Source organism: Marmota flaviventris, chromosome 11 (genome assembly GCF_047511675.1).
Source record: "Marmota flaviventris isolate mMarFla1 chromosome 11, mMarFla1.hap1, whole genome shotgun sequence".
Lineage (NCBI taxonomy): Eukaryota > Metazoa > Chordata > Mammalia > Rodentia > Sciuridae > Marmota > Marmota flaviventris.
The window spans coordinates 33,648,815-33,661,525 of record NC_092508.1 but is presented as its reverse complement, the minus strand read 5'-3'; the positions used below and the strand labels follow the sequence as shown (position 1 = coordinate 33,661,525).

The window sequence follows — 12,711 nt, the reverse complement described above, 5'->3', positions numbered from 1 at the left end:
TTTTATGTAATAAAATATATAAAATCTTTATGTACAGCAGTTGCTCTTGGGGCTTCATCCTCTTCATCCCTCCTATCCATTCTGAATGTTTTCTCCTTGGAAGGTCTTAGTAGCTGCATTAAGAGAGTAATCCCAACCTTCCTTCTTAAAAAGGTCTAGGCAATAATATAAAAAGGATTGTGTTTCAAGTTTCTTATTAACTTGTATACAAATATATGTATATATGCACACATTTATTTTGAAGAATCAACTCATGCAATTGCAGAAGCTGACAGGTTCCTGATGTGCTTTGTGAGCCCATAGTAGAGTTCAAGTCCAAAGGTTGTCAGGCTTAAGACCTAGGAATTGTGAATGTTTCAGTTTGAGGCCAGACAGGGAAAAACCAGTGTCTCAGTTAAAGGCAGTTGGGTGAGGGGAACTTACTTGGTGAGGGGAACTTACTTGGTGAAGGTTCAGCCTTTTTGACCTAGTCAAGTCTTTAACTGATTGTGTAAGGCTCACCCACATTAGGGATGACAGTCTGTTTTACTAGCTCACCAACTGAAATGTTGATTTCTTCCAAAAACACCCTTACAGAAAACCCAGAATAATATTTCACATATCTGTGTATCCTGTGGCCTAGTACTGTTGAGCCATAAAATTAACCATGACATTGGGTATTATAACTGACAGCTTCATCTTTTGCATGAGTACCTTGAATTTTCTATCATAGTCACCTCACTTGCTGTATTGGTTTTCTATGGCTGCTATACCAAATCACAAATTTAGTGGCTTAAAACAATACCAACTTATTGTTTTGTAGTTCTATAATTTGGGTCTCAGGTAAATCTGAGGTGTGGGCAGGCTGCATTCTTTCTGGAGGCTCTGTAGGAGAATCCATTTTACCCTGCTGTCTCCTGCATTTAGAGTTATCCATATCCCTCAGCTTATGGCCCACCTCAGCTTATTGTCCAACTTCAAAGTCAGCAATGTTGGGAAGAGTCTTTTTTTTCCATATATTACATATATAGAGCACAATTTTTCATACCTCTGGTTGTATATAAAGTATGTTCACCAATTCATGTCTTCATACATGTACTTTGGATAATGATGTCCATCACATTCCACCATCACTGCTAACCCCCTGACCTCTCCCTTCCCCTCCCACCCCTCTGCCCTATCTAGAGTTCATCTGTTCCTCCCATGCTCCCCCTCTCTACCCCACTATGAGTCAGCCTTCTTATATCAGAGAAAACATTTGGCATTTGTTTTGGGGGATTGGCAAACTTCACTTAGCATTATCTTCTCCAACTCCATCCATTTACCTGCAAATGCCATGATTTTATTCTCTTTTAATGCTGAGTAATATTCCATTGTGTATATATGCCACATTTTTTAATCCATTCATCTACCGAAGGGCATCTAGATTGGTCCCACAGTTTAGCTACTGTGAATTGTGCTGCTATAAACTTTGATGTGGTTGTGTCCCTGTAGTATGGTGTTTTTAAGTCCTTTGGGTATAGACCAAGGCATGAGATAGCTGGATCAAATGGTGGTTCCATTCCCAGTTCTCCAAGAAATCTCCATACTGCTTTCCATATTGGTTGCACCAATTTGCAGTCCCACCAGCAATGTATGAGTGTACCTTTTCCCCCACGTCATCCCCATTGAGAAGAGTCTTCATACTGTCATTTCGCTGGCTTTCTTCCCATTCAATTTTTTTTTGGTACCAGGTATTTAACCCAGGGTCACTTAACCACTGAGCCACATCCTGAACCCTTTTATTTTTTATTTTGAGACAGGGTTTCATTAAGTTGCTTAGGGCCTCACTAGGTTGCTGAGACTGTCTTTGAACTTTTGATCCTCCTGCCTTAGCCTCCCGAGTTGCTGGGATTATAGGAATGCATCACCATGCCCAGACATTTTTCTTTTTAAACACCCTAGTGATTTATACTGGTCATAGCCAAATAATACAAGGTAATTTCCCTGCCACATAGTCAGAGATAAGCAACTTTGATTCCCCTTAGTTGTACAACCTCACATATTCATAGGTTCTAGTGTTTACTGTGTTGTCATCTTTGGGATGATATAATTCTTCCTATTATACTTTCCTCACTCCAGTCCTTATTCCTGGCAGCCAGGATAGTAAGTCAGACCTTTTTGTTATGGTTTGGATGTAAGGTATTCACCAAAAGCTCACATGTGAGACAATGAAAGAAGATTCAGACAAGAAATGTTATGAGGTCCTTAACCAGTCATCAATTAGTCTCCTGATGGGATTAATTGAGTGGTAGCTAAAGGCAAATGGGGTGTGGCTGGAGGAGGTGAAGCATTGGGGGCATGGCTTTCAGGTATATATTTGTATCTGGCAAGTATAGCTCTCTCTCTCTCTGCTTCCTGATCATGACTTGAGTCACTTCCCTCTGCCATGATATCCTGCTTCACCTGGAGCCCCAAGGAATGGAGTCTGCTGTCTATGAATTGAGACCTCTGAAACCATAAGCCCCCAGATAAACTTTTCCTCCTCTACAGGTATTCTGGTTGGTCTTTTAGTCACAGCAGTGAAAAAGCTGACTAAACCAACTTTCCTAGCAGACAAAAGCATTTTGTGATGAGTGGCTTTGGCTAGGGGACTCTCCATCAGCTGTGCTGAAATTAACATAGTGACACTGCATTCTGACATTTCCTGGTCTACCCTGTGTTCTTCCCTCTTTCACAGTGGTCAGACCTACTCCATGACTGACAGATCTCCCAGTCTCCTCATTTTTCCTCAAAGGCTCCCCACTCTCCTCCAAAAAAATCTTTTTCATGTCTCTTACTGCTGCTCTGACAAATTACCACAGATTTAATTGCTTAACACAATTTGTTATCTTAAAGTTCTGGAGGCCTTAAGTTTAAAATGGGTTGACAGGGCTACATTCTTTCTGGAGCCTCTAAAGGAGAATCTCTTACCTTTCAGCAACTAGAGGCTTCCTGATTTCCTTTGCCTCATGACACAGCATGACTTCAACTTCTACGTCTGTGGCCACATCACCTCTAATTGACCCTTATGCCAAGTAATCCAGGAAATTTTCCCACCTCAGGACCCTTAATTATAGTTTGCAAAATCCCCTTCTGGAATTAGGATACGGACAGGTTTGGGGGCCATTAGTTTGCAGCATAATGTCTAACTTTATCTTGATGCCTGCTTTTTGAAGGACCCAAGCTAGCATAGTCGTCTGAGTTAAAACACCTGTAAGCTTCTATAGAGCTTTCCTTAACACAAATCTATTTTAATGACTTCTGTGTTTATGTCTCTGACTAGTCAGTCTGTGGACTCTTCAAGACTATAGTCTTATTCTAAATACTAGAATACTCCTAGTATTTAGCAAAAATGTCTGACGTATTATAGATGTTTAATAAATATTTAACAAATTCTTTCTTGAATAAAGTGTATGAATTTTAAAAAGGACTTGACAATTTTAGAGATTTCTATGGTAAGAAATTTTTAATTCTTTGTGGGTCACAATATTGTCATTAAAATTGTAATGAGCTAAAGGAACTTGAGATTTCCATCTAGTAAGTAATTTCTCCTTTACTTCAAGCCAGATCAGAGATTTTCCTCTTAAGCACCATCGATCAATTGCCTATTAGCTCTCAAATCCATTTCTTCACTCTTTCTTGCTCTGCTTAACCAGGAACTATGTTTCCCATGCACCCTCCTTCTCCGGTGTCCAGGGAAGAAACATGGTATTTCTCACCCTGTGCCCCATTCCTGTTTCCTGGCAATGGCTGTATCTTTTTTTTAAAGAGAGAGAGAATTTTAATATTTATTTTTTAGTTTTTGGCGGACACAACATCTTTGTTTGTATGTAGTGCTGAGGATCGAACCCGGGCCGCATGCATGCCAGGCGAGTGTGCTACCGCTTGAGCCACATCCCCAGCCCCAATGGCTGTATCTTGTCTTCCAGCTTTAAGACTCTGATAACTTCACCTTCTCCTGCTTCCCCTTCAGCTCAGAGGTGGGAACACTTTCAGTTTTTGCTAATCTCTGGGTTCCCTCACTAACGCTTTTGTTTTCTTAGCCTTAGTTCCATTGTTCATAAAACCAATTTCCTGTATTCCTTCTACCCGAAAGTTCTGGAGTTGTGTTTTCCCAGTTCCATGCTAACTGGTACAAGTATAATGGCTCCTTGTCTTAAAGGGTTTTGTCCTAATAAATCCATTGTAAATTGAAAATAACTCCAAGTGGAAAACGCATTTAAGACATCTAACCTACAAAACCTCAGGGCTTAGCCGAACAGCACGGTGCAGAGTTCATAGCTTCCCCTGATGACTCACTGCTTCTGCCTACCAGCATGTGAGGACGGTGTGTGTACCACTAACCCAGGAAAACATCAAAATTCCAAATTCAAAGTATGGTTTCTATTGAATGCATATCAGTTTCACACTATCATAAAGGTAAAAAATCCTAAGTCAAACTATCTGTACTGACAACTTTGAGGATTGCAGGAAATTCTTGGTTTCCATTAAAAAAAAAAAAAAAATTACCACCCTGATAATAACATGGAATGAATGACCAGGAATTATGTTTTCCACTAGGCAATCCTATTTAAACCCTCAAGTCTTTATAAATTCTTGTAAAAAGATTAAAACTGACAAAAATTCTGTAAATTGACATTTTTGTTTTTTCAAAAGTGGAGTAAAGTTCAGTAAAGACTATGCTTTATAGAAATAGAACCAATTCTCAGACATCTCTGATTTAAATCCTTTGATTTTAGATTATATGTTGTTGTGCCATTTCCTAATTTTGGTGCAATTAAAAAGACTAAAGAGTTTTCAATTTAGAAAGTCACTCTAGGTGGAGATGCCTCAGGAATTAGCATTAAAAGCTTTTATTATCCTTATTTATAGTGTAAAAAGATATATTACCAAGGCTGGGGGTGTAGTTCAGTGGTAGAGCACAAGGCCTTGGGTTTGATCCTCAGCACTGGAGGTGAGGGGAAGCAATTATTAGATGATGTTAAATTAGCAGAAGTTCTACAGACTCAGAGAACTGCTTAGTCTAGGGAATATAACTAGAGCTGATGTGTAAAATTTGTTCATAACAAAAAGACTAAACATAGATCACTACAAAAAGAGAATCTGAAAACTGGGTGGACAGCGATAATTTAGAGTGTCACAAAGGTTGGGAGAAGTCAAAGAAATATGGAGTGATATTTTTATATTTGTGAAAAAGGGGGAAAGCTGGGAAACAAGTTTTCTAGTGAATATCAACTAGATATATACTTCTGGGTTGGTTCCCTAAGGCTTATAAACAAAAACACGTTTCCATCAAATGTGTTTATTTTTCATTTTAATTGTAACAAAATGGTTCTAACAAGATGAAATTTGGTTGCTACTTCTATCACACACAAGGACAGAGTTCCAAACCATTTTGTTAATGGAGAAGTGATAATTCTGACTGTTGGCCTCACATATCATTCTGAACTTTTTAACATTTGGATAATATCACAAATGAGCGAACATTTTTCAATATCCTCTTTTAATCTTTCTTTTGATTGCATTTTACGTATTTCATAATCTGGGGTTGTATCATTTGTATTAGCTAATCCTGATGAAACCACTTGAGGACTTGTGAATTTTCCAGTGTAGTATTCTCGTCGTTTGTTAGGCTCTGGAGCAGTATAAGGTCTTGCAGCTTGTTTTGCCTGAATATGGCTATCATCTGGGCTCTTTGCTAAAAGTCTTACTCTTGATTTTGTTTTATTAAGATGCTGCATTGAGGGCTCTTGTAGATCCTCAAATCTATCTGAACAATCCTAAATTTTAAAATAAAACATCAAATTGGTAAGTTAAAAAGTACACTTGAAATTTACAAGGACTAAAGTTGTAATATTGACAAAGAGAATGAAAGCACCGAATGCTTCCTGGGCTATCCCCAGATTCAGACTCTACACTCAATGATTTCCCTTAGATGCTACCTTAGAAACCAGGCTTTTTAAAAATCTTACTGTTCCAAAAAATATTTTGTTTCAAAAGGGATGGAAGAGATGAATCTGGAAACTAGAAAAGCCTAAGGGAGTTATACTCAGGGGTCAGATTCTTAGGCAAAGTTGGCCAGCTACATTGCAATTCTTTTTCCACCAAAACTTCTGTTGCCCTAACCCCAAATATAAATGATTAACTTTTATATTTAGCTTTTTACATCATCCAAACTTTGAGCTTTCATTCTCTAAAGGTTACTTTAATAAATCTTTAGTCTTTATACGTGTGTGTGTGTATGTGTGTGTGTGTGTATCTAGAGAAAGAGAGCACAGATAGCATGCAAGAATGTGGTTGTAATGTTTACATTAAAATAAAAAATTTCAAATAAAAATTTCAATGTACATTCTGAGAATAAAACAAGTATAACATTCAAGAAAGTAACTGGAAGGATATACACTGAAATAATAAGAGAAAAATGTTAATTCTCTTTTTTCAAATTTTCTATAACAAATATTTTATAGTTAAAAACATAATAATCTATAAGTACCTCTTTGGGTAGTTTTAGTATAAACTAGTTCTCTCGGCAGTTTGAGCAGTCCATTCCTCGACACCTCGCAGAGAGAGCCACAGCAAAGAAATGGGCTGCTTTGATTGGAGACATGGGGAGAGTACACTAATAAAACTGAGGGGTCAGGAAGGTGGGAGGAACTGTTAAGAATTAAGACAGCCAGAAAAAGATCTAGAAAAAAGAAGGTATGAAGAGGAAGGCCAATTCCATCTACTTTACCTCTGTGCCTGGGTTTGGAGAAGGCAGGGAGAACTTCCTCCTTCCTCTTACCTTCCTGGAATAATAAGGCAAGCTCAATTTTTAAGAGTTTCTGCTATGTTAGTGAGTAGTGCTTAACTTGTTCCACAGCTGATCACTAACTACAAGGATCAGTGGAAGGCCTTGGAGACCCACACCACTGCTTCCTTTTCTGAAAGCTCCTATGGCTCAACTTATCTTGCTTCTGATTAGAGGCTTTTGAAGATTCCTAGGATTTAGAAAATAAAATGAGTACCTTTCTGATCATCTGACAATTGCCTTTTATCACTCAATTCTAAAGTTAAGAAACACTTGGCTTAACAGAGGGAAATAACAAGAATGAGAATCCTAACTCCCTCGTCCGCTGTTAAGTAAAGGGTTGTAAGATGACCTTACAGTGTTTGACATAAATGCAGTTGTTTTTATTTTTTTTCATTTGAAAAAGTTGTATTAAAGATTCCATTTGTCTAAAGGAACTTCAGAAATTTTTTTTTGCCAAAAACTATGAGCCTATCTTCAATTTCCTTTTCTTCATATGCACACCCCCCCACACCCACCCCCACATTTGCTTGTTCAATATTAAATGATTGAATTTAAATAGAAAAGAAAAAATCCAAACTTAAGAGTACAAGTGATAAGAATATTTACCCTGCCACTATATAGCTAATAGAATATTTAGCTATATAATATATTATATATAATATATAGGTATATAATTTTTGCCCTGCCACTGTAAAGCTAACAACCTGCTTTATTTACTGTGGAAAACAAATTCAAAGCAAATATTTTGAAATTATATTTACTTTCTCATTCAGAGGCAGGATCTTACACATCAAAATATCAATTTAAGATCAATTGTTGATCTTATGAGTTTTTAAATTTATGAGTCATGCCTGTAATACATACTGAGAAAAGTATTGGTTCCGAAAATTAAAATAAGTACCTTCTATTCCTAAATTTTAAGTGCTTTAGAACCATTTGTACAGTCTAGTAACAGATTCACCTTCCTAATTATTTTATGTTAATGCTAAGAATAGACTTGAATTCTCAAGATCTCAGCATATGATACAGCAGAGGAGTCGTGGTAAAAGAAGAAAAAAGAAGTTAAAAAATTTCAATTCATTATCCACAGATTGTAAATTCTGCATATCCCTAGTTCTTAGCAGAATAACTAGCACATAGAAGGAGTACCACATTTATTTACAGATAAATTCAGCTATCTGAAAAAAGCCTTAAACATTTATAGTTAAATCTCTCAGAAAAGAAAATCTGAATTATGTTTCTATAGTATTCCACCACTACTAAAGGTTGTGCAGGCTGTTGCACAACCTAATTCTGGCTAATTTTGATCCATGCAAATATGCAGCAGGTTCCTAGAGGTTCTAGGCTATGCCAGATGGAGGGTCCGCCCAGAGGAAAGGACATCTTTTTCTAAATCCTGTCCCAGAGAGGCTGCCCTTTATCTAGTTCATAAAAAGGTATTAGATATATTAATAGTCCCCCCTGATTTTGTGGTTAGACTATCAATCAGGCAAGGTGATAATTTGAATTCCAGAAGAATTTTTAAGCTTGGAGGTCTGTATCTCCTGGGGCAATTAAATTTATACCCACACTTGCATTCAGGATTAAGGGAAGTTATTGATAGAACTTTGACAAATAAGAGAAGTAGAAGACAGGGAAAACATTATTACGTGTATAGTCTTCCGTGCAGTCCAGTGAAGCAAAGTCCTTGGCACAGATTTCCTTAAATGACTTCTTGTGGTAGGCAGTGTGGTTGGTAGGATCCTAACTACCTTGTTAAGTGACTTTTTTGGTTTGGTGGCATGATCTTTTTCTTTTCGAACCTTGGGTTTTATGTTTTCTCTCTTTAATACTTCTGGGAAGAAGGATGGTTTTGAGTTTTTCTTATTTTCTTTATATTTAAAGGATTGTGGTTTGGGGACCTTGGAATATTTTTCATTGCAAATTTCATTTGGGCTTATAGAAAGATTTTGAATTTCTCTTTCATTTTGTGTGACTGTTACTAAATGTTTTTTATTGTTGTTATTGTTTCCTTTCAATCTCTGACAGTACAGGTCTAACTTCGATTGTTCTTCAGCCTCTAAATTGAAGTGAGATAAAGAGTTATTCTGCCAGAAAGGGGAGGCGAATCTATTTAAATATTCTTCCTCTTCCCTTGGCATTTTGCAACTAGGAATTCTTGAATACGATGGCAGTACTGTTTCTGTTTTTTCCTGAGCAGTAAATTTGCAAATGTTAATGTTCTCCTTTCTATCAAAGGGCTTCAATTTCAATGTCCTTTCACAGCAAACTTTTGATGAAACTATTTTTGATTTACCCTCCCAACTGTATGGGTCTTGAATCTCTGTTGTATAAATACAATTTTCTGCTCGAGGAAATTGCAGGAAACCATGTTCTTTCTTGTATTTCTTAAACAATATATCTGTAGCTCTGTCTGATGACTTATTTAATGGAACAGCCTGGATATTTTTGTTGGAAGACTGTACTTTTATTAAACTTATTGCTTTAATTCCTTCTCCAGGGAAATAATTTTTCTGTTCCCTAATTGTTGATGGATTCTCTTTTAAATTTTTCAAAGAAGAATAGTCCTTTTCTTCAGTTCTGACCAATTCTGGTCTGATACGTTTATCCTCAGAAACCTTTGGTAAAGTGTTTTGTCCAAGTTTTGAATATTTACTTTGCTTTTCTGAATGCTCCCCCACAAAGTAATTTTCATCTCGGAAAGGTAAATCTGTTTTTATATATTTTAATGGTATTGAATCAGAATCACTTAAGCTTACATGCTCGTTGACCCCCTCTAATTGCCTCTCTGTCATTAGTCCTAATTTTGAAAGCTTTTCTATAAAAAGTCTCTGGAGCTGTTTGCTTAAATCATCTTTTAAATTTAAGAAGTCATTTTCTGATAAAGCTTTAAGTAGGCTTTGTAGAGGTTGATTTAAAGGATATTTCATGTTTATTTCAAGCCTTCTATCAAAACTCCCCCTTGAAATATCATGAGGAGATAATGAGGCACTTTGGGTTCTTAGAGAAGACATGTTTGAGTGGATAGTCATGGATTCTGTCTCATTAAATAAACTGCTCTCTGCAAGGTTTGTAAGGAAATAGTTTTGGAGAATTTCATTTAAAAAAGATCTTAGCTTTATTTCTAAATGTTTATCTATGAATTGATGATTAAATTTATTTACAAAAGACATGATTTCTTTAACAGTTTCTGAATATTTCCCTGGAAAAGCATTTTGTTCTTTCAGTTCTTTCTCATTCATCAGATACAGATTTTGGTAGATTTTTGGTAAATCCTCCTTGGTGATATGTCCTGATTCTGAAAGTCTTTCTACAAGATAATGCTGTATATGTTTACTCAATTCAGATTTTAAATTTTTAATTTCTGACTCTGAGAGTTCTTCTAGAAACACACGTAGCTTTGGACTCAAAACAGCTTTTCTGTCTAATCTGTCTGCTTTATCTGAATCCCCTTGAATTTCTTCAGAGTGTTCTATGTCAGTTGGAAAAGAATGTTGAATTAGATTTTCTAATTCCTTTTCTGGTTGCTGTCTTCTTTCAGGCTGATTATATTTGAAAAAAGCATTAAATACGTTTTTTAAAAAGGATTGTAACGTTGGTGGATCAGACTCATGAAGGTTATCTGTTAGCAAGTTACTGAAACTTTCTAAATCAAACATTAGGTGACTTTCTTCTCCATCAAGCCCCTGACATGACAAATCTGTTTTTATGTCTGGTGTTGAATGATATTCTGAATCATGTAGGAACATGTTTTGTCTGTCTTCTACAAATTCAACTCTACGTATAGAAGAAGTGCCTTCTTTGGGAACACTGGGTCTTGAAAGAAATTGTGTTTTGCATTTAATTTCTGAATCATCTTCTGTGGAATCCCTGAGGGTTTCTTCAGAAGAGGATTTCTCTGTATCTACCAAAGCACCCATCTGTTGTTCTTTATCTAGTTCCATCACTTTGATTATCCCAGATTCTAAAAGTGTATCTATAGGAAATGCTTGTATTATCTCGCTTATCACAGATTTGGGCTGTGGCAATTCTATTTCATCATCCTTATCTCCATAGTTAACTAGAATATTGGAAGACAATTTTGTCTCCCAAGATTTGAGTAACTGATCCTGCAGGTTCATCTGTGTCTCACTCAGTTCTTTCATGCTTTTTTCCAACAGTGAAAAGATAGGTGCAGTGAATATTTGCTTTATAATATAGTCGTGTATACTTCCACTGAAACCCAGCATAGGGCTAGACACTTCACTTGTTATATGTTTCTTTTTGAAACAACTCTTTTTTTTCATTGAAAAATCTATTCCATCAGCCTCCGAGACAACGTCTTCTACATCTGGAGATTTTCCTGGTTTACCTTCTGAAAGTAAATCTGAGGTGATGTTTTTAATTACTTGATTTAAAAGAGACTTTGACTTTGAAATGTCTTTTTCTGAAAGCTGGCAGTTTAAATCTTGAATTGGTTCCAATGCTTTTATTTCCAAATCACTGACTGGTTTGTCCTGAATGCATAGATGTGAAGAACTACTTTTCTTCATTGCTTCAGTGTTCAGACAAACTTCTGGTTTAGAAAATAACTTATCTGAAAGATCTTGCAGATTTTTACTTAAAATTGACTTGAGCACTATTGATTGTTTTAAATTTTCTATATGGGGGGTAAAATTTAATGACTTTGAGAGGCAAAAGGTATTTATGTTTCCAGTCATTGGTGGTTCTCTTAAGCTTGGTAAAGTTAAACTTGGTAGTTTTTCTTTTAACTTATTATTAGGGTCTAAAGTCTTCATTGTATTGATAGCAGGATCATGGGCTGGCTTACTCTTAGGGTCCAAAGTTTTCATTGCATTGATAGTAGGATCACAAGCTGACTTATTCTTTTTTGGGATGGTATCAGGATCATGGGCCCAGGATACACTGCTATATCCTCCAGATTTTGAACGTGTTGGGTAAGGAGGATCTTGGTCTTCTTGCTCTATAACCTCCTGACTTAAAACATTTCTAAACTGATATATATCTTGGTCTTTCCTTTTCCTGACCGACATCTTGTTTATGTTCCTTAGAAAAGGATCAAAACCGCCTTTGTTGAATTTCTGAAATTGCAATATAAATAAGAAATTCTGTAGCATTTACTTTGAATTCATAATAAAATTTTTAGTCAATTTTCTTTGAATAATGTCAATTTATCTATTCATCCTCCTACCATTTTTTAATCTATTCATCCTCCTACCTTCTACAAACTAATTATTTTAAAACTTGAATTAAAAAAAAAGCTTTTGAAGCAAAAATATCAAATTCCTAATTTTGACACTACCTCGTATCTAAATGCTTTTGCACCTGGAATAGTCACCCATAAATAGCTTCTTACTGACTGAATTTCCAGTGTTAGCTGTGTTTGCTTAGATAGTAAAACAGTGGCTAATATCAGGATTTAAGTCTTAGCCATATAAGTGTTTATCGGCAATGTAGGAAATTTTTTAAGAATGCAAGCAAATAATAGACATCATATGAAAAGTATCAGAATATCATTTAAAGACTTTGTTGGGGACAAATATCATCTCCTTAAGTCAGAGAGTTTCAAAACTGATGAAACCCAATCCTCAACATGTCACAGTGGATTCTTGCTTTTTGATGCATAATGTTTTTGATTTAGAAATGGTTAAAAGAGAACAGCACACAAAAACTTGGGCTAAAAGTGAAATTTCAGTGTAAAAAATAAGCAATTTGTAGTTTGGGGATCAAGCTATTCTATCATTGAAAGTCTTCAAAATGAAGTTTTTCATTCAAATCCTTTTCATACAACTTCTACATTATACAATAAAAAATGCAAAATCTGAAATAATCAGCCTAATATTTGTTTTATTTTAACTTAGTAGTTCAAGGTTATTTTAATGGATGTAAGTATTATAATGGTTTACAAATGCTGGTGG

At 35.9% G+C, this 12,711-nt stretch overlaps 1 protein-coding gene across 1 annotated transcript in view; it reads right to left on the bottom strand.

Annotated features, from left to right (window-relative positions):
• Nucleotides 1–5,490: 5,490 nt before the first annotated feature.
• C2cd6 (C2 calcium dependent domain containing 6) overlaps nucleotides 5,491–12,711 on the bottom strand; it is a 115,690-nt gene continuing 108,469 nt past the window's right edge. Inside the window, 3 exon segments of the mRNA XM_027941943.2 lie at nucleotides 5,491–5,511; nucleotides 5,514–5,780; nucleotides 8,443–11,901. Coding sequence (XP_027797744.2) covers nucleotides 5,491–5,511; nucleotides 5,514–5,780; nucleotides 8,443–11,901 — 3,747 coding nt within the window.